At 47.4% G+C, this 21480-nt stretch overlaps 1 protein-coding gene across 1 annotated transcript; it reads right to left on the bottom strand.

The window, feature by feature from the left end:
* Window positions 1–88: 88 nt before the first annotated feature.
* Window positions 89–20677, bottom strand: dnajc5ab (DnaJ (Hsp40) homolog, subfamily C, member 5ab). The gene is made up of 5 exons (XM_026155027.2): window positions 20445–20677; window positions 6444–6608; window positions 5681–5894; window positions 3781–3952; window positions 89–2719 (listed from the first exon to the last, which is right to left on the bottom strand). The coding sequence occupies exons 2-5, from the start codon at window positions 6548–6550 to the stop codon at window positions 2622–2624; spliced, it is 591 nt and encodes a 196-aa protein (XP_026010812.1). The 5' UTR covers window positions 6551–6608; window positions 20445–20677; the 3' UTR covers window positions 89–2621.
* Window positions 20678–21480: the final 803 nt, after the last annotated feature.

Here is a 21480-nt window from a genome sequence, read left to right as displayed (position 1 = left end):
TAGAGTGGTACTCTTTGAGAATAAAGTAACGACTTCTGATACAATGTGTGGATTACAGATTACAGTGATAGATTAAACACAAAGAGGCTCCGAAGCATCAGAAACATTTATTTTACAACAGTACATCAGATAGTCGTTTCAGGCAAACGTCCACGCTACAAACACAAACCTCTACGTCTCTGTGTGTATGTACAGCACGTCTGCCATTTGTCACCTCGCCATCAGAACGGTTCACATCTAAAGATGTCTACATCCTCCTCACAGCGGCTAGTTCATCAATCATTACAAAGATCAGAAAATCAAAATAAATTAAATAATGCATCATTATTATCACCATGTGGCTGCTATCTTCTTACATACATCGGTTTCATTATTCGATGATGGAAATGTGCCGACTCCAGGTTTGGTCAGCCAATCAGGTAACGAGGCGTCTGCAGGTTTCACCGAAGCTCATTCAGAAGCCTTTTTAACCCAGCGATGGGGTCAATGTGAAAACAGGAACACAGCAACTTAAACGTGTTTGGGAAAATAAAACCTCTGATTTTCACGGATCTGCAGTTTGGCTCAGACCAGTCAGGAGTCGACTCGGCCGCTAGCATCGATACATATGGACATCAACGAGTGTCTGATCGAGCATCGAGATGTGGTGAAGAAATTTAGCCCGTTTGGTTCAACGTCGTCTTTTTTCTTTGTTTTTTGTTTTTACAAAAATCAATCTACAGACACGAACTAACAGGAAACTTCTGTGACAAATAAAAGCCTACAAAATAAAACTTGTGTGATTGGTACAAACTGATTGTTCTGCTAGAAAACTGCTTGTCTGAACAATAATAAGACTTTGGATGTGAAAGCGTCCCTTCATCAACACCATTAATAAAAAGAAGGAAAAGCAAACCTAGAGACAGAGGGAAGAACGGTGAGGTCTAAACTTACACCACATGTACAGCATCGCTACCTCCGCACACTAAACTACAACAAACACGGGGCTCGATCAGTGTGCACGCAGACACACAGCGCCTCAATCCTTCACCTGTGGAAGACCATAAACATGAAGGGAGGAGGAGGAGGAGGGACGAAGCTCGGAGGAGGAAACTGGAGCTTAATTACTGCTGAGAACTACAGTAGTCTGATTACTCTTAGACTAAAAAGTAACTGAGTGGAAGAGAGCCATCCCGCTGCGTGTGCTGTCCGTGACGATTCATCATTGGATTTACCAATTTGGTAACTGCGTGCTCGGCGCTCTCTGACGGAAACGTGACTCCTTGTTTGATGGCGTGCTCTCCCCTGATCTCTGTTTTCATGGGGACGCTGTGGTTGCTCAGTGTTTGTGCAACACGTTACTGTAATCACATTACAGTTACTAGTACGCTGTTACTCGCATTACAAAAGTTCTTCAGTGATCAGCACGGCAGGCAGAAAAAATTAAAAACTAAGCAAAGTTTTTATTCTCATGGCAATCAGCTGATGGAGGAAAATGGCGGAGTGGTCAGAATTACCAGGCGTGTGCTGGGGAAGTGCAGACTGACAGAAACATCTGCATTATGCTGCTAACATCTGCACAAACAAAGAATCCCGAGTGATGTTAAAGCCGAGTGTATGCAGACTCCAGCCCGGCAGCCAGAGCCGTTGGTGTCTCATGTTTTATCACCGCGGCTTTGGGCTGGTTTTCATCTCAGTGCTCGTGTGTGCGCGACTGTAGGCTCAGGTTTATATTGTTAATACGCCGACTCTGAAGGGACAAATCCACGGCAACTCAAAACACCAGCAAACAGAAACGGCGCAAAAACTGGGTTTTTGAGGAGACATTAACGTGATGGAGGCGTGATGGAGACATGATGGAGACATTAACATGATGGAGACATGAACGTGTCGCACTGGCACGTGCTGAATAAAAAGCATTCACCTGCAGTGTGAGGGAGATGCTGCTAATGTGTGTTTTAATCACATGATTCCTGTAATAACATGTTTGCTATTAGCCATGTACTGTTAGCTTGTCATTGAGTTGCAGTATGTTTGACCTCTCAGGGCCACCGTAGATTGTGAGACGATGAGTTTCAGGTCATTTTGCAGAGTAATGAGAAAGTAATGTAACAAACAGTCTAGTTACAACATACTTGTTACTTTTCCTAGAAGTAATGCAGTATGTGTAGTTACTTTGTTAGTAACGACTCTCACCGGAGAGGAAGTGAAAACTGTTAGACGAGCAGGCCGTGGCGGTGGGTTGGTTTAGCATTTGTCCCGCCTTCCGTCCAGTGATTGGACGGTTAAAAGTGACCTGACCTTGTTCACCTGTTGGTTACCTGATGAAACCTCAGAGCTGAGAAGAAGCTGCCTCGCTGGCGCCCAGCTGAGAGAGTCAGCGTGTCACTTCCTGTCTATACTTTCATCTGAACATTAACCAAACCAGAGCGTTACTGCAAGTGTTTTTTTCTCTTCCTCCTCGAGGTTTCCTCCCTCCTCTTCCTCGTTTCACCTCAGAAATTCAAACATGGAAACGTGAAAAAGGGAAAATCTGGGCTGAGCTCATTGTGACAGAAGCTGAGTGGGATTTCCAGGAGAGAGAGAGAGTGTGTGTGTGTGTGTGTGTGTGTGTGTGTGTGTGTGTGTGTGTGTGTGTGTGTTTAGTATGCATCGGTCTTGTAGCTTTGGTGGGCATCAGAGGTGAGCTGAGTGGTTTCTGTGGCTGAAGATGGCTGCATCACGATGGGGTCGCCGCCATCTGATGACAAAACACACACACACACACACACACACACACACACACACACACACACACACACACACACACACACACACACACACACAATGAAAATAAACATGCATTAACTGCATAAATGAACTAGAATAGAACTAAATTACAACACTGAACAAACTATGATGCACAGAAATATAAAATCACCACTTTATTAGGCAAACTTCACTGCCCTTCAAGGTGTACCTAATAAAGTGGCCGGCATGTTTCCACTAATATATCTTCATCAATGTATCAAAGTAACTCTGGTTCCACGTTTCTGACTAACCTCTGTATACCAGAGCAACTGTAACACAACAGCTCCACAGCGCCAACACAAAACGCACATGTACAACATCAGGTAAAAGGACTTTTAATCTGACAGCAGTACTTTAACAATGACAGGAAGTGAAGTCAGGCAGATTTTACCCACAGTTCATAGCAACTAACGTCTGAGTCACAAACCAGCTGCAACTGAGATCACAGCAGCTAAAAATACACCAGGACTGAACATGATCAGAGCAGGAACACACACAGAGACACACACACACAGACACACAGACACACACAGACACACACACACACACAGACACACACACACACACACACAGACACACACACACACACAGACACACACACACACACACACACACAGAGACACACACACAGACACACAGAGACACACACACACAGACACACACACAGAGACACAGACACACATACACACACAGACACAGACACAGAGACACACACACACACACACACACACACACACACACACACACACACAGACAGACACACACAGACACACACACAGACAGACACACACACAGACACACACACACACGCGCACTCTCAGGTGTCTCCAGGTGAGTCTAACATCAGGTGACCTGTCACGTGATCTTCCTGAAACTAGGTTTCTGCATCTACAGCCCTGTGCAAAAGTCTTGAGGTTGCTTGCAGATTTATGTAAGTGCCTTGGAGCAACAGTTTCCCATATACAGACATGCTAAATGCACAGTCCTGTAGAGTGGCATGGCCGTGCTCACCTCTCTCCTCAGCCGTCATCTGGGCCTCCAGGTCCTCCGGGGAGACGTAGAACTCGGGGTCCTGGTCCATTGGCGGGTGAGGTTTGAATTTGCCGCAACAGCAGTTACAGCAGCAGCACAGGCAGCAGCAGAAGTAACAGCCGGTGGCCAGGCAGCAGAAGACAAACAGGGCCTGAGGACAGAGCAGGACACCAGGTTCAGTGCATAAGTAGCTGCGGGGGCGGGGCTTTTTAAGCTTACACTGAACTGGAAGAACAAACGGCAGGAAGTCAAACGTTCTCATTGTATGCCACACCACCAGTCGAACGTTTGGACACAGCTTCTCATTGAATGGTTTTTCTGTAGTTTTACTACTTTACACTTTGTAGATACAAACATCAAATATATGAATGAAGATTTTCTTTTAGATTCTAAAGTAGCCGTCCTTTGCTTTGTTGACCCTCGGCCTCCTCTCAGTGAGCTTCATGATGTCGTCAACTATCAAAGTCGTCGATGACTAATTTAATAGTCGACGCGTCGTTATAAGCTTTGTAAGATCCCAAAAGACGCAGGAATGAGTAGTAGGATTTAAGAGTGTAATAACGGACTGAAACAGCAGATGGCAGCACTGCTGAGAAACCACGACTAAGGAAAAGCAGCAAGAAGAGATTTGTTTGGGCCGAAAAACACAAGGACTGGACATTAGACCAGTGGGAATTTGTGCTTTGGTTTGATGAGCGTAGAGCTGTGATCTTTAGTTCCACCTGCCGTGTCTTTGTGCAGAAAAGGTGAACGATGGTCTCTACACGAATGGTTCCCACGGAAGCATGGAGGAGGAGGTGTGAGGCACACTGACCCAGCATGGCTGCCACAGCATCCTGCCATCAAGTCTCATTCATGGAGTCCCACAGGGATCAATATTAGGACCACTGCTCTTCATGTAACGTGTCAGTGATTTCATTAATTCCTCTAATATTCTACACAAAGTAATATTAGCACAACTGATCTTTAACAAATGAATATAAACGAGGAAATGATCAAGGCCATGCCATGAAGTTGGAACGTCTGGAGGTTCATGCTGACAACTTTGGGAACTCTAAAAGGCATCCCGATGACTTCCTGAAGAAATGATTTAAATATGTTGCAGTTTTAAACAAAGCTCTTCTTCCATGTGAAGCTCTTGCCGGCCTCCAAGCCGCACTCAGTGTGCTGTGATGTCCCGACACCTTGACAGGACGCAGAGCTACATGAGCTCGGGGTAAACGCTTCCTCTGTGGGCTCAGGGTGACCTGCAGAGGTCCGCAGCTTCGGTTCAGCCCTCCTGGAGCTTCTCTCAGAGGCATTTTTGAGGTTCAAGCCCAGTTCGATCTAAACTAAGGTCATAAAATCAGACTTTCACCATCCTGCCTGCAGACACGTTCCTTTCTTTGGGATGGCAGACGTCTGTTTAACAGGAAAGCGATGAGTATTTCTCTTCATCATGTTCCTAAGTGTCCGTCCGGACCTGTCATGTGTCACAGACTGTGTTTGGAAAGGTCAAAGTTTACTATCATCATCACCACACTTTGATAACTCTCACCTATCACAGTTTGATTGGGCTCATTCAGAGTTACTGCTGGAGGCGTTTAAAGGCGGCCCGGTCCCAGAGGTACCCTGCAGACGCTCGGGTGGTGATGTGAGCACGGGCACACACCTGGAAGCGTGTGAGGGACGATGCTGCAGTCACATTTGCATCGGTTCACGTGTTTCCGAAGAGTTTGTGTGCGACGGCTAAAACCTTTGTGTTGGTCTCTACAGGCTGACCTGTGTGCGAGGAAGGGAACGTACCCGGATGCACATTAAAGACAAGAGCAGCGCCTGAAAGCTTCACGCCTGCTTATCAAACGCGCTGCGAGACCTGCGGTCGTGGACGCCGACCCACCTTGGCCCACCAGCTGGACAGAACAAAGTAGGTGTTGACGTTCTCCTCTCCGAACTGCTCGGCCACGTACAGCCCCAGGGAGCCGTATTTGTCGTAGATGTTCTTCTTGGTGGCGTCCACCAGGATGGAGTGGGCGTTATTGATTTCCTTAAACTTGTCTGCTGCTTCGGGGTTGTCCGGGTTTTTGTCTGGGTGAAACTTCAGCGCCAGCTTCCTAAAAACAACAAAAAAAGAAAGAATCAAAAGGAGCGAAAGTCTGAGCTGCTTATTCACTTTAAAGTGGGACACCTTTCACTTGCTTCTGTATCTCCGCAGCTTCCCTGATTATTGACACACATTTTTATTTCTGTTTTCTTTTTTTTCTTTTGAAACTGACACAGAAAAGTGAGAAACCCGTGGTTATTATTTACTCAAATTAAACAGAAGAATGAATTAAAACGTGCATTTTCAGAAAATATATAAAACAGAGACTGAACAGGAAAAAGGAGGAAATGAGTTTAAACGATGTTGTGTGTCGGGATGAATCGGGTGTCATTTTCTGACTTTCCTCCACAGCTGTGTTAGAAACAGGAAAAACATTAAAGATGAATCTGCTCTCTGCTGTTTGGCTTTGGAAGGTGAAGCTGTGGCAGGAAAAGCTCCTGCAAGCTGACCCGTGTGTGAGGAGGGGGAGTCACAGACAATCCTTTCAACATGCTCTATAACCTTTGACCCTGGCTCCCTCTAGTGGCCAACTGCTGCACTTGTGTGTGTGCGCACGCACCTGTAGCATTTCTTGATGTCCTCTGTGGTGGCGTTCTTGTCGACCCCGAGCACGGCGTAGAGCGATTCTCCTGATGTGGACAGACTCCTCTGTCTCTGGTGATCCATGATCTCTCTCTCTCTCTGTGCTTCTCTCACGGGCTCGCTCGCTCACTCAGCCTCACACCTGTCAGGTAAACCCAGAAACAAGTTTGAGGATATGAGCCTTTCACCTGCAGCCTCAGTGTGTCCTTATCTCTGTGAGAACACAAAGCGTGGTAATGAGGTGATGCGGTTGCAGGTAGAGCAGATCACACCTGCGCTGCACCTGGGAAGCCGTCGCACTCGTTCCCGAGCTGGAGCTGAACTCAGTCAGGACTCTTACAGCCTGAAATTACCTGACGATGACCTGCATCGGGTCATCAGAGCTCTGTTTACACTGTCTGGGGGACAGGAAGCTGCTGAGCAGGGTTTGAGCTTTCAGAATAAGAGCAAGGGGACGGTCAGCTGGGACTGCCACCCTTTAACTTCCAAAAACAAGTGTGAGGCTGAGGATGAAGCCGACAGCCTGATCAGTTTAACCTGAACACTGAACACGCTGTACTCCATCATTTATGACTATGTGGATTTTGCATTTACAAGTTTTTGTTCTGTTGCACTGATGGGACTCTGGGACAGGAATGAAGTGAAGAGCTGGCAGATATAAGTGACAGGACCAGGCTGGCTGTGGGGGGACGCTGTAGTCTGAGTCGGGTGGAGGCCCGCAGGCCGCGCTGTGCGGAGGACAATCCAACCCTCAGCAGGCCGATGACTGTGAAACAGCTCCGCTTTAACTTGATCTGTTAGAGGTGACGGCATGTCAAACACAGCTCTCACTCCCAGGGTGCCCCCCGGGGAGGTGTGCCCAGCCCCTGCTGAGCACCCTGTGCACAGAGCTCCAACACCGTCGTTACATTTGCAGACGACACCACCATCGGACCCGTCTGCTTACAGAGCAGAGCCCTGACATCATGGTGCTCAGACCCGGGAGCTGACTGCAGGCTGCAGGGCGGGGACAGCTCTATGGAGGGCGGGCAGCACAGCGTATCAGCCGCTGCCATCAGGACACCGCTCAAATATCTGACAGCTGATCTTCCACGGTCACAGGTAGACACCGCAACCCTGCACTACAACCACTACAGTGTCATCACCAATCTGTGTTTATTCTTTTTATTCATTGATATTTTCTTATTTAGATGCTTATTTTATTTGTGCCTTTTTCTGACGTGCGTCACAATGTAAGTCCCGGTGGTGACGTGTGGTCGATATGACAAAGAAAGCAGTTCATTCAGAGTAGTTTGGTTCTGATTTTGATTTTAATATTTGTTTGCAAACATCAGCTGACGGTCTACACCCGCAGGTCGTCTTTCCTCCTGCTGTTGCTTTCACAGATACTGAGACGCTCACCAGACCGTCACACGGCGGTGATGGTCCAGGGAAAACCTGGATTAATATGAGACGAGCAACTTCCTGCTTCCCGTCTGTGAGCCGCCTCCTCGCGTCCACTAATCCGCTAACGCGCTGCTGCGTGCTTTAAGAGGAGAAAGGAATAAACGGTTAAAGTCAGGTAACCCAAGCTCACCTGAGAGCCGGCCGGGCAGGAGCAGAGGGGAGAGAGGTTTACTATCCGTGTCCTGAACTTGCTCATTGTGTTTAAAGCAAATCTGACACGTACGAGCTGCAGTGACCTGCAGCAGGTGTGCGCGAGTGCAAAGGTGCGTCACCTGCAGCGCTGCTTAGACTCAAAGATCTGAAACATTGAATCTGTACTGACAGTGCATCAAATGTCCAGGTTAGTCCTCTACACATACCTGGATCCAGATAAGCACTTCTCAGCTGGGCCTTTCTAAGCGCCGCCCCTGAGAAAAACGATGGTGACATTACCACAGAGATGACGCTTTCATACTGACGGCAAAATTCTGAGTTATGACCTCAAACTCGTAGCCGAGGGAGTCGCTGTTGTCAGAGTGGCTGAACGAAGGATGAGCCGAGTGCTTTCTTTAACAGGTTATAAGGAAATGATCGTCACGGCTTCGTCCATGCTCCACCTCTCCAGCAGGGGGCGTGAAATCCCCACAGAAGATTCATTTTATTAATTTGCTGAACGGCCCCTTCGGTCAGCGAAGGGATAAAACTCATTCATAACTCCACCACAGGAGAATCTTTAAATCTGGTGCAGTCCTGACTGAATGAACGTGAGAGTGGAGAGATGCGAGCAGGTGCGCTCACCCGGCAGTGCGTGAAAACAAATCCACCTGCAGTGTTTCTTCATGCTAATCGAAGAGACCACAGTACAGGCGGGAAACGGTGCATCTTCCTGCAGAGGATTGCACACTGGCCGTCCCGAGCAGGAACACCTGAGCTGTGAGGAGGCAGGTGTGCAGGGGGTTAGCAGGCTTAGAGACCACAGTAAGCCAATTCAACACAGACTGACGGAGTAGACTTAAATATACAGGAAACCATCTGCCCACACAGCTCGCCTCTCTGATGAGCTGTAACCACACACCTGACGCATGCAGCGCTGCTCTCTCCACAACAGTCCACTTCCACTCCTGAGTGTAAACGCCAGAGTAAAAGCAAAGAGTGGTGTGTCCTGCACACGTGCGACCCCGCACTGACATTTTCAAACTTCCTGCACATACAGCCAGTTCACAGCCTGTATATAAACGATGGAGGCCGCCTCCCTGTTGTCACCCATTGGTCTGCAATTTTAGCATTTTGGTCTCGGCCATCTTGGTTTAATGGAGTGACCATGGCTGCGTGCCAATTAAGAGACTGCACGCTTGAAGTACGCGTACTACGCACGGTGCGTGCTATGAGTACGAGAAGTGCGGAAGTGCGAGGCTTGTGAAACGGGACGGTCTGGCCTTCGTCGCGCTGTTCAGGTTGCCTAGCAACCATGATACAAACCGCGAGGCACGTTACATACAGCTTTGTGTGACAGAAATGAAGGAGAAAAATGTTTTGTTGGTCATTCATTTTTGTCATGACATCACTTTGATGAGGCTGAGACCACGGGACTGTAAACATGATTGTTGGGCTTCATGTCTGTGCTGAACACTCATTTAAGATTAGTTAGTAAATAACAATCAGCTAATGTTGTTCATGAGACTAAAGTCATCTCACTGTGGTGATGTAAATATGGACAATATTATAGTATTGTCAGATTATTATGAGATCTATTAGGGGTGCAACGATACTCGTATCGATATTGAACCGTTCATACAGAGCTTTCGGTTCGGTACGCATATGTATCGAACAATACAACATTTGTAATTTATTTTATCAACTTTCCTTCTGACGATGCTGTCTGTGTTGAGCGCTCAGTGGATCTGCGCTCGACTACTCCGCCTAGGCTGCACTGTCGAGCGCAGATCCACTGAGCGCAGCGCAAGCTAGCGAGACAGAAGCTAAGGTCTCCTTGCAACATGGCAAATTGAGCCTCATTCAGATCTGGCGTTTGGAACCATTTTGGTTTTCATGTGACGTATGACCCTGAAGGTAAGCGCGTTATGGACAAAAGTAAAACAGTATGTTGGATGTGCCACGCAATGCTCAGTTACATGGGTGGGAGCTAGTGTGTTAGCGCAGTTAGCTCGTTAACGTGTTGGCCGTCCAACCCCACGCACGGGGCGATCGGCGGTAGCTCGTTAACGGAGATTTGCCGTGTTGTGGCGTTAACGTCATTTCAGATTAACGCTGACAGCACTAGTGGGAACACAACGAATATGACTGCACATTTACTCCGACATCATCCTAGTGCAAAGACAAAAACAACAAGCAGCATGCTACAAACTTTACCCGAGTCATTTAGACAGCCGTTAGCACAGGATTCTCCTTATGGGGACCTGATATGTTTAATATGCTGCTGAGAATATAGCCCAGAAGAAGAGTATAGTAGAGCTTTTATTTTGAAAGAGCCATTTCTCTGTAATAAACTCTCTTTTCCAAAGATGAGGGATTCCTCCATCAGATAGATTATTTTTTATCCCTTTGTTGTTTCAGCAACATTAAATTTAAAAACTGTACTTTTGAGTTAAAATATATATTTATAATTTTAATAAATGACAAATTAAAAAGGCATGAACATTTTTTTTGTACCGAAAAAATATCAAACCGTGACACAAAAGTATCGAACCGAACCGTGAAAACAAAAAAAACAAAACAAAAAAATAAAATATATATATATATATATATATATATATATATATTTTTTTTTTTTTTTTTTTATTTTATATTTATTTATTTTAGGGGTGCAACGATACACAAAATTCACGGTTCGATGTTTTTTCGATACAAAAAAATGTTCATGCCTTTTTAATTTGTCATTTATTAAATTTTCACGGCACATTCTGCACCACATCTCTGTGCGTTCATCATTTGTTTGAAGCCAGCTCACCTCCTGCAACCACTTTTCCGAGTATACGTGCTTCTCTTGTGGTTCAGACGCCTTCTGACATTTCTGTGGAGGTGGAGGAACATCACAGTAATTGCTTAAAGGAGCTTCTTCGACATCTTTAAGAGTTCTAAACAAATGTCTGTCCGCCTCCTGAAAATCTTATGTATGCAAACACGCGTTGCAACTTCTTATCTTGTGCGTGTTTTTTATTTTGACAGCGAATGCACACCTGCGGACCACTTATGTGCAGCCCTGGTTATTTAGCTCGTCATATTGCAGCCACAGAAATTCTTTTGTCCATGAAACTGTAAAGCTGCACTTTCTTTTTGCCTTATAGTCTGATTTGTCATAACTTCTCCGTTTTGTGGTAAGCTTTTCTTTGGCTGTCACTTCTTCACCCTGACCTGTCTTATTTGGCTCAGCAGATCTAAAATATATCTCTGTCTGTGAAGGTTCTCAGTCATCCAGGTCATCGTAGTCAAATATATATCCTGCTGCTTTTACACACGCACTCACATAAGCTCAGCGATTCTCTGCGCGATCAACCTCTCACGTTTAAGCTGCGGGAGATTTCACTTGTCATGTTTGCATAGTAAGCTAACGATTAATAAGACGATGTCAGAGGAATTGGTGCGCAAATTATCATCACTCACAGATCAGTGCTGTCGCTCTCTATACACAGTTCGCGCGATTGCAAAGTGAAAGCAAAAAAACAAGCGCAAATTCAAACGCGACTTCAATATGTCACATATTGACAGTGGCTCACCGATGCCAATGACATAATTACCCAGCTACATTTCTGAAAGAATGCAAAAGCATTGACATATATTTTTCCTTCCTACAATAGCCCGACGGGCAGGGCAGAGATAGATTTTGGTAGCCCAACTGGAAAAATCGCTAGCCCCGGGACGTCGGGCTAGCGATATTGCGAGCCCTGTAAAGGATTATTCTATTTATTAGTCTGAATTAACAGTATTAGTAATTATCAAAATTATGTTTTTATATGTCTGCAATGGTTAATCCACCAGGATGAACAAGCTCTTTAATCTAATTTGTTTGTTGATGTCCAAGAATTTGTAAATTTAGAGTTGAAAAAAGCAGAAAAAAAAAAGAGTAGAGCATGTTATTATGAATGTAATATTCATGTTGTGCTTGAGTCATTTCTGCGGCTCAAATTTGGGTAAAAACATGAATTCAGTTAGCTGACAGGCTCGCGTTTATGACCGCTGATCTAATAAATCTCTCAGCACTCGATGCCAGTAATTAGAAAAACTATATTTTAACACAATATAAGCTAAAATATTTCATGTTTCATTGCTGACAGGATGAATGTACCTGCAGCTATCAGCTGTCAGACTCATACAGGCCCCACACATAGCAAACCACAGGTAAACATCACCTGTGCAGTGGATCAAAACAACAACAAACACGTGTAAAATTAAACTCTCTAACTTTCTATGGCACCAGATGGCCTCCCTATGCATCACCAAGCCACGCCCACCACACAGTCTCAGAATAACCAATCGTAGCACAGTGCCAGCTGACTGGAATTAACCAATGAGAGGAACCCATGCAGGACTACGTTGGTTTCTTTGTGTATAATAATCTGAGCAGAGCAACCAATTAGATTTGATCATGTTCAGTGATCTGAAAGTTAAACTGGCCACAAGCAGGAACAAACAGGCAGCGCTGTGACAGCACACGGTGTGTGTGTGTGTGTGTGTGTGTGTGTGTGTGTGTGTGTGTGTGTGTGTGTGTGTGTGTGTGTGTGTGGATTGCTGTAAAAAAAAAAAATGTGGTGGTGCTGTGTCACCATGAAGCAACTGCTGGTTTTACACTGAGGGAAGGAAGGAGATGCCGTTTGATTTTCAAAGATAAACCTGAGTAAAAACTGATCTTTGCACAGCAGCGTTTTAGTTTGTTGGAGGTTTAAACTGGATTTAAGCATAGAAACATCCAACATCGTGAGGTTTAACCGTCTCCATGCCTCACACAGGTCGCACACTCATCTGCAAACACAAAGTGACCCATCAAAGCTTCACAGGCGCCTTCAGTTTACACGAGGTCCTGAGCAGTGTTGTACTGGCAGCGTGTGTCGGGTTAACGAACACGAGTAACGAGCGAGCCAGAGGATGGATAACGGCAGCAGCACCACCGGAATAATAATAGGCAGTAACAGACGGTCAGGCCTATGAATAATGATCATGAGGGTGTAGTTTGTCACAGTTTTTCTTATTTCAGTTTCAAATTACACCCCAGATACTTGAGTTTACCGATTCCAGCGTCTCCAGTGAACCTCGCGTATGAACTAAACTAGCGGACGGAAAGTCCACCTGCATGCTTCTGAAGAGCAAAACAGTTTTATGGTAATGATCTTATGTCAAAAACAAAACAATCCAGGAAGTCAAATTTGTCACTGGAGTACTAAATGAACCCAACTAAACAGGAAGTGATGTCAGTCCCTGTTTTGTTCTAAACAGTGGTATCGACTTCATGATTGTGTTTTCACAGCACTTACACAGAGTTAGAAAGAAAACCTCTGATCAGCTGATTCCCAGCGTTTTCAGGCGGGTCCGTGTCACGTATGTGCACTGGGTGCCCCCCAAACAAACACGGAGGTTTTCAAGACGCTAACAGAGGTAGAGCTGCTAAAGCTAAAGCTACCCAGAGGTCAGAGCCTCAGTATGAGCAGTGAAAGGGTCAAAGCAGGCAGGAAGTCCAGGTGAAGTCATGAAGCCAGCACCGGATATTTGTGTGGGTTTATAAATGTGCTGCAGCTGCTTTACCTGACAGACAGAGCTCGCTGGCTTCAGTCGTTACAGTGAGTCAACCTGCACATCAGAGTTTCTTTTCTTTTATTAAGAAAATAACATTTTGCTCTGAAGAAAATTTGTGATATTTGCTAAATGAGCCAAGAAAACCACAATCAGAGCATCTGATGGGTGAAGGAGACGAAGGCAGGAGGCGCTCTCTGGAGGGCGGGGCTTTGACCTCTCAGGTGTATGCTTCTAGAAAGACCGCTCTGATGTGTCAGACAGTCCTCAGTTGTCCTCAGATTACAGATGTGTAGTTACCAGATCATTCTGGATGTGTAGGTTCTTAAAGGAGCTGAAATAATGAGCAGAGCAGGACGACCGCAGTGATGGAGCTCAGCTCGCAGGTGAGGTGGATAAACGTCACCTCGGGGGACGCATCTGAGGGTGAAACCAGTGAAACGAGGCCTCGTAAAGAAAACCACAAAGACAAACAGACGGTATAATTCATTCATACTGGCTCACACACACACAGGGCTGTAATCGACAGCTGCAGCTGACTCAGTAAACACAGCTGCTGCATGAGTCGGGAGCCTGAGCGTTCACTTCGTTCAGCGAGTGTCGCCTACAGATCGAGCCACAGAGCATCATCTTCTCGCCGTCTGAGCCTGAAATCTCTTCCAGCTTTCTCATTTGCACAAATTCATCCACGTAAGCGCCAGTTTCTCCCACATCAGTGAGTAGTGGGTGGACTGTCCAGGGCTCTGTGGAGCCGGGGGGCGCTACTGCACTGGGCCCCGGTCTGATGGGCCTGGGCCCCCCTTCCCTGGCGGGTCGCGGAGGGTGGGAGTGCCTACTGGGGTCAGCGGGGGAGCTGGCCCCAGGGAGGGGTTACCTGCCCCTCCCTTCCTTCCCTCCCCATCTCCAGCTGCCTCCCTCTTCCCGCTCCTCCACAACCACCCACACATGCAGGGCCTTGGAGTGGGGGTATGTCACCAGGGTGCAGAGGAGGCTACCCCCCCCCCCCTGTCCCCTTCTGGCTGCCTCTGCCTCAATTTTATCCCACAACTTAGACATTCACATTATTCACACTCTCATTACACATACATATAGGATCTTGGGGGTGGGCACAATCACGGAGTCCAAATCACCATCAGGGTGTATACCCCACCCCTGACGTCGTTGCCCACCTCTCAATTTTAAATACACTTAGTCATTGAGGGCTATCAGGAGGGACTATGCACTTACCTGCTGCTCTCTGGCAGGTAGCTCCAAGCCCTCCTGGGTTTTAAATGCACCTTAGAACACACATGCATCAACACTACAATGAGCAGGTGGAGGGAGGTTTGGAGTCTTCTCCCACCCCATTCTCTGCGGCCTGCTGGAGCGGGAGGGCTAGTAGGAGGAGTTGGCCGTCCGACTGCGGTCTGGGGTGTGGGGCCTCCCTGCTGCTGCGGAGTCGGGGCGGTCTGCCTCTCCCCACCGCAGGGAAAAGGGTAACACCACCTGGGTCTGGGTGCAATTCCCCCCTCCAGGGGCGGGGGTACCTAGACCCGGTTTGTAGAGTACGCTTGGGGAGTGTGATCGTGTGTACAGCGTCTCTTTATGTCTGTCTCCACGTTGGTTGAGTGTGGAGTAAGTGCATATGAGAGCATGAGGGTGGGAATGGATGTTTGTGTCTGTGTGTGCCTGTATGTCTGTGTCTATATGTCAGGTTGGGTATCAGGCGCCACCTCTCTGGGGACACCTCAGGCCCTCCAAGGTTTGGAGGCCTATCTCCACCCACCACCACTTCCCCTGCCGGTGGCGGACTCCCTCAGGTGTCGGTGTGTTGGTGGTTCTTTGTGTCTGGGGGTGGGCGTCCGGGTACACACCGGCTCACTCCTTGGCGGCCGCTTGTCGGGGCCTGGAGCCTGGGGCTCACTCGGGCCCCTTTGGAGGTGGGGTGCCCCCGGCCTCTCGGCCTGGGGCTCGGTCACTCAGGCGCAACTGGGGGCCGGCGGAGCTCACGGGCGCGTCACTGCAACTCCCCCTGACTTCTGCTCCGCGGCTGCTGAGTGAGCCCTCATCTGGGACTCTCCTCAGCTCTTTCTGGGACAGTGGCACGGCTGCCCCTCTGTTGGTCTTCCTTGGTCTCTTGTGTTCTGGGGGCCTCTGGATGTCTGGAGTTTTGATCTCCTCCATACCCGCTTCACACCCTGGAGGACGGGGCTGTGGCCCCCCCACACTCCCTAGCAGATCATTACATGGAGAAACCTTTGGAATGCAAGCATGCTGATCCACACAGGTATGCACACAGGTATGCACACACGGGTATTCACAGACGCGGACTAAAGCTTTCTTGGCTGCTGCCTCAAAGCACATTGTGCGCTGTCTATCTTGCGTGCTGCACAATATCGTTTATTATTTAGTAAATATTGATATCTATGACTAGCTAGTTTATTGTGATGGTGCTTTGTTTTCTCTATTATTATGTTGCTCTTTGTTGTTTGCTGTCTCCTCTGTTTGTTTTTGTTTGTTTGTTTTTTTGTTTTTTTTTTCTCCATACAGGTGACCCAGGAGTTTTTTTTTTTTTTTTTCTCTCTCTTCCCCCCCCTTCTCACCGTCTCTTCTCCCCTTTGGTTTTCTTTCTTTCTCTCCCCCTCTCTCTCTCATTCATTCCCCCTGTCCTATTTATTAAAAAAAAAAAAAAATGACAAAGGATGAACTGAAGCTCTGCCATCACGTAATGTCGCATACTGCTGTTTCTGATGTCATTTAGGAAAAAAAAAAAAAAAAAAAAAAAAAAAAAGTGAGTAGAAACACAGCTGAGCAGCACGTGAATATCAGGTACGAGCATATACGAGCTGACCATGATGTCATAGCACGCACGGCAGAGAGCAAAGAGTTTCACCTGGAGGCACACAGGGGTGAGTCTAAAGGGGGGCACGGGATAATTTCAAGACACTCAAAACACTTTTCAGATAAAATGATTTAAAGAAATAATATAAAACAATGTTAATTAAATTTCACTAATATTTAAACAAAAATAAAAATGAACATGGGGCAGTAAAACCTGAGAGCTAACGTCCAATCAGCATGCAGTCAGAAGCTTCATCAGTGAGCTGCACACAGGAAGCATCAGAGCAGCTTTCTGCACACTCCAATGAAACACACAAACTGACTGAACTTCACATTTTCAGCGATTTTCATGCGTTTCCTGTAAACGCCATGATGAATGACACACAGCAGCTGAGATCACACTGATCTGCTCGTTCAATCAAAAAGCACTCCAGATGAACAACGCCTCAACACAATTAACACAACAGCTCTGAAACTCTCACAGCGTCTCCTGCACTCAGGCAGCAGAGACGGGGAGGGAGAAGCAACTGATCTAAGGCAGGGCGAGCGACGCCAGAGGAGGAGGGAAGGTGAAGGTTCACCTGCAGTCAGATGACCTGCAATCACACGACTGCCTGCGATAGGATGGCCTGACGCAATCATGAGTCAAACCAGTGCCGTGTCTGTGTCACGTCTCTCATCAGGACGCTGCAGTAAAGGTGAATGTTTAATCACAGCATGTGACCTCTGACCTCATCCGCACTTTTATGAGATTAAAGAAACACCCACACAGTTTGAGGTCATATCCCCCTGTGATCCAGTAATGTTGAAACTGCTGCGTGCTTGCTGGAGAATCTTAAACTTGGATTGGCTCGGATGTCCAGCAGGGGGTGTCTCCTCTGCTCTGATTGGATAGAAGTCTGTGAGAAAAAGAGCCCTGCTTGATCTCCGAGCTCAGTGAATACCTTCCCGAGGAGTCTCTGGTCTCAGTCGCTGGTTTCTGACTGATGTTTGGTTATGGCCCGTTAGAGTAACAGAGGATGCAGGGAGGCGGAGCTAGACAATGACTGTATGAGCGTGTGGCAACAGTCGCCCGATTTCAAAACCCCAAAGATGGCAGCGGGGAAAACGCTCAGATCGCGGGCTCACACCAGCTGACCTCACAGCTGCTAAGTCCATCTTTCACATACAGTCTGTTTTAAGTGATTCCTACAGATCATAAACGTGACTTACAGCTTCTCTCAAACAAAACAAACCAGACTCCGCCTGTGCTTCCACCTGCAGCTCTTCATACCGTGCCCTGTGACTCATCTTAAAAACCTCCTCAAAAGCACAGCTCAGGTGTGTTTGTGAGGAGCTAAAACAACCTGAGTTGTGGTTTTTAGCAGTCAGGACTCTGTGACTCCGTAACGTCACAGCATCTGACTTCCTTCCTTCTAGCAGCACAACGAGCATCTTTCCCCTGCCTGAGCCTGGCTCTTTCTTTTAAAAGGGGGTTCTTTCTTCCCACTGTCACCGAGTGCTGCTCACAGAAGGTTGTCTGATTGGTGGGTTTTCTCTCTGACAGCATGAATCCTATCTAGGGATGGGTATCGTTTAGTTTTATCCAAACCGGTACTTTTGAAACTGTGCCGGTGCTTAAAGAATGGAGAACAAACTTGGTCCAAAAACCTCTCATGTTTTTATTTTTAGCAGTCTCTTTTTTTCTGCAACATGTTAACCAAGTTAGCCTTTTCTGTTGATACAACATACCTCCTTTGGTTGGAACCGGTGCTTAAAGAATGGAGAACACAAACTTCGTCCTAAAACCTCTCATGTTTAGCTGTTTTTTTGTAAAAAGATAACAATGTTAGCCTTCTCTATCACTCTATCAAACAAGAAGACAGCCGCATGTAGCTATGATGATGTTTGCTAGTTCACCTTACATGCATTAATGTAATAACGTGGTTAGCCTACTCAACGTAAATTACACACGAACAACATGAAGCTACTCACGCAGAGAAGAACGGCTGCTGCTGCATCATCATCCTCATCATTTCTGCTACACTGGCAGGGCTAGGGGCCAGGACTCTCCTCTTCAGGTTTTTGGCTATGCGTCACCAGATGTTTCATCAGATTCGAGGTGTTACCTCCTTTGCACAGTATCACCTTAAAGCACTCAGCAGGCTGCTGAGTTTGCATCTTTTGCCAGCTGGTCCCAGCTGGAGGATAATTTTAGGGTTTTAAGGGTCCTCGTGGCTCAAACTGCGTGACAGGAAGCTGCAGAACAGCTGATCGCAGGCTGGACCACAGGAGAAGAGGCAGCTATCAATGAGCGTTGACAGATATGTTGATTTTATTTTTAAATGTGATGCTCCGATGCTTTTTATCCATCTTACACACTAAAGTATATTAAACACACCTATCAGGTATTCAATAACAGCCCCACATCCAGCTCCTCTCAGCTGACCGCTAACTGCTGTGATATCACGTGATCCGATGTGAATGAAAGTCACATGACTCATCGTGACCACTTGTGTCAGATCTAGTGATGTCATCATCAGTCATCAAACAGAGACCAGCTGACTCAGTTAAAATTGACTTTAGGAGCCCTGATGTGTGCAGGTCATGAAAGATTTAAAACATAAACAGATGAAAACGCCTCACACCGACTCTGAGGTCATGCAGCAGCTGGCCAATGGGACGGGCAGATCTGCAGATCATATCTCAGAGACCAGGCAGCAATTAGAGTCCATCTGTGTCCCTGCTGATGAAACACAGTAATAGACACGACTCCTCCTCGTTTCACAGCGGATCCCAGCATCCTCCTCTGTCGCATACCCTTCACTACATCCATGAACCTCCTGCCTTTTCTCCTCCTGCCTGGCAGCTCCATCTTCATCATCCTTTGTCCAATATATCCACCTTCCCTCCTCTGCACCATCTAAGCATCACCTCTCAGACTCTGAGCTGTCCCTTTGATGGACTCATCGTACTCACTCCCAGTGAACACCTGAGCATCTTCAGCTCTGCTTGTTGCCTAAAGGTAATGGTGTGAACTTCACCAAGGGCCCAAAGATCCCAGTAACAGTCCAAGAAGCAGTAAAAGGTCCTGGGATTCAGGAGTGAAGGAAACACGGTCAGGCATGAATCTTCCTGTTAGGTTTTGGATGTCCTGCTGTTTGTTCAGCTGTGTGCTCATACTCGCAGGTGTCTGACAGCATGCACAGGTAAGGCTTCACCATTATTTATATTTCAAAGCTCATTAAGGCCAGACACGTCCCCCTACCCACAACACCAGGATGGATAAGGTGATAATATGCTCATAACTGATCACCAACCACTGCTGGTGGTGACATCACCCTGGAGATGTCTCATCTTCTTGATAAACCAAAACTAAAACACATCCTGCTAGCAGTTTTACTTCCTGTTATTAACTGAGCCTCTGGGATCAGCCTGAACTAAACGAGTGAGTTTAGGGAACTTTAGGGGGAGAACACCAGTGGGCACACAGCTCTGGTGTTAAAATTAATTTGACCTTGATGGTAACCAGGGGGAGCCAAAAAACATCCTCGGTTATATCCCTGAGAGGATCAGGAACGTCATCCCGCATGCCCCCTTTTAAAAACCGTGGTTACGCCCCTGCTGAGGGGACAGGTGCAGCTCACGGTGTTGGCCAGTACCCACCTGCACCCCACGACCTGTAACCCCACCTGCTCCACACGGCGGCGACCTCTGATCAGAACCGACGGACCCACACCCCTCCCCCGTCCCTAAAGCCGGACTTATCCCGTTCGTCTCCCCTCGATTAGATCTGTCACATCTGAACAAACACTAACGAGGACCGGGAGTCCGCCCGAGCCCCTCACACCGGGCACCTAAACCGGAGCTGGCCGGTCACGGCCGGGGGCTCAGCTCGAGGTTAAAGCGGATAATCTGCAGGCGTGAGAGCAGCAGCATCCATGTTGTTAGCCCGAGTCTAATCCAAGGACGGCGGCGCGGCTAACGTCAGCGGCTAGCTCGGGCTTCTTACCTGTTCTGTCCCGGGGGCGGAGCGGCTGCTGGTCCTCTCTCGGTCGCTGAAGCCTGGCTCGACGTTTACAACACTATCATCCCACTTCCAGTCCACGCTCCGCCGCTAAAACATCGACCGGACACCGAGCTAACGGCTACACCGGGAGGGGGCGCGCAGTCAATCCGAACACAACGGCCGCGCGCAAACCCTCCCACTTTCTGCCCTGCTCGTTCCCGCTGACAGCAGGCGCGCTCACAAGCGCTCAGGAAGTCACGAGGAGCGGCCCGCTGTCTGAGCTTCTTGCTCCACAGGAGGCGCTGTCGAGCTCGTGGCACTCCGTGGAGCCGGGATAAACGTTTTACGTTAACCCTGTTTGTGATGGAAGCGTCGAGGCGGTAGATTCCGTCGTGTGTTTAGATGTTTTACATATTTCTTTTGTGGTAAAACCCTTATGCGAGCATTACGGCCCTCACAGCACCGTAAGCCGCCAGCAGCAGCCGCCTGATAGCTTCACCTTTAACATCACAACCAGCTGCTTCTTGCTCACTTTAATTACGCTCCTAACGTCTGCTGGAGGTTTTTTAGGAACTTTATTGAACAAACAATGAGTATACAACATATAAACAGATCAAGAATACAAGAGAACAGAACATGAACACACAAAACCAGGGGTAAAAAAAATTATATAAATACACGCAAAAATTCAATTTTATATACTGTTTTGAGAGCATTTTTGTTGGTGGAGGCTGATATTGATCCATGCATCCATTCGCTTCCGATGATCCTTTTCAGGGTCGCGGGAGCCAGCTGCCACAGGGCGAGAGGCGGGCTACACCCTGGACAGGTCGCCTGTCTGTAGCAGGGATAACAGAGACACTCTCACATTCACACCTATGGGAAATTTGGATTATCCAATTAACCTATCCCCACAAACTGCAAGTCTTTGGACGGTGGGAGGAAGCCGGAGTACCCACGCAAAGACAGGGATAGAACATACAAACTCCACACAGAAAGACCCCGGTGGAATTGAACTCAGGGCCTTCTTGCTCTGCGG

Source organism: Astatotilapia calliptera, chromosome 20 (genome assembly GCF_964374335.1).
Source record: "Astatotilapia calliptera chromosome 20, fAstCal68.1, whole genome shotgun sequence".
NCBI lineage: Eukaryota > Metazoa > Chordata > Actinopteri > Cichliformes > Cichlidae > Astatotilapia > Astatotilapia calliptera.
The sequence above is the reverse complement of the archived record's forward strand: the minus strand, read 5'-3'. Positions and strand labels throughout refer to the sequence as shown.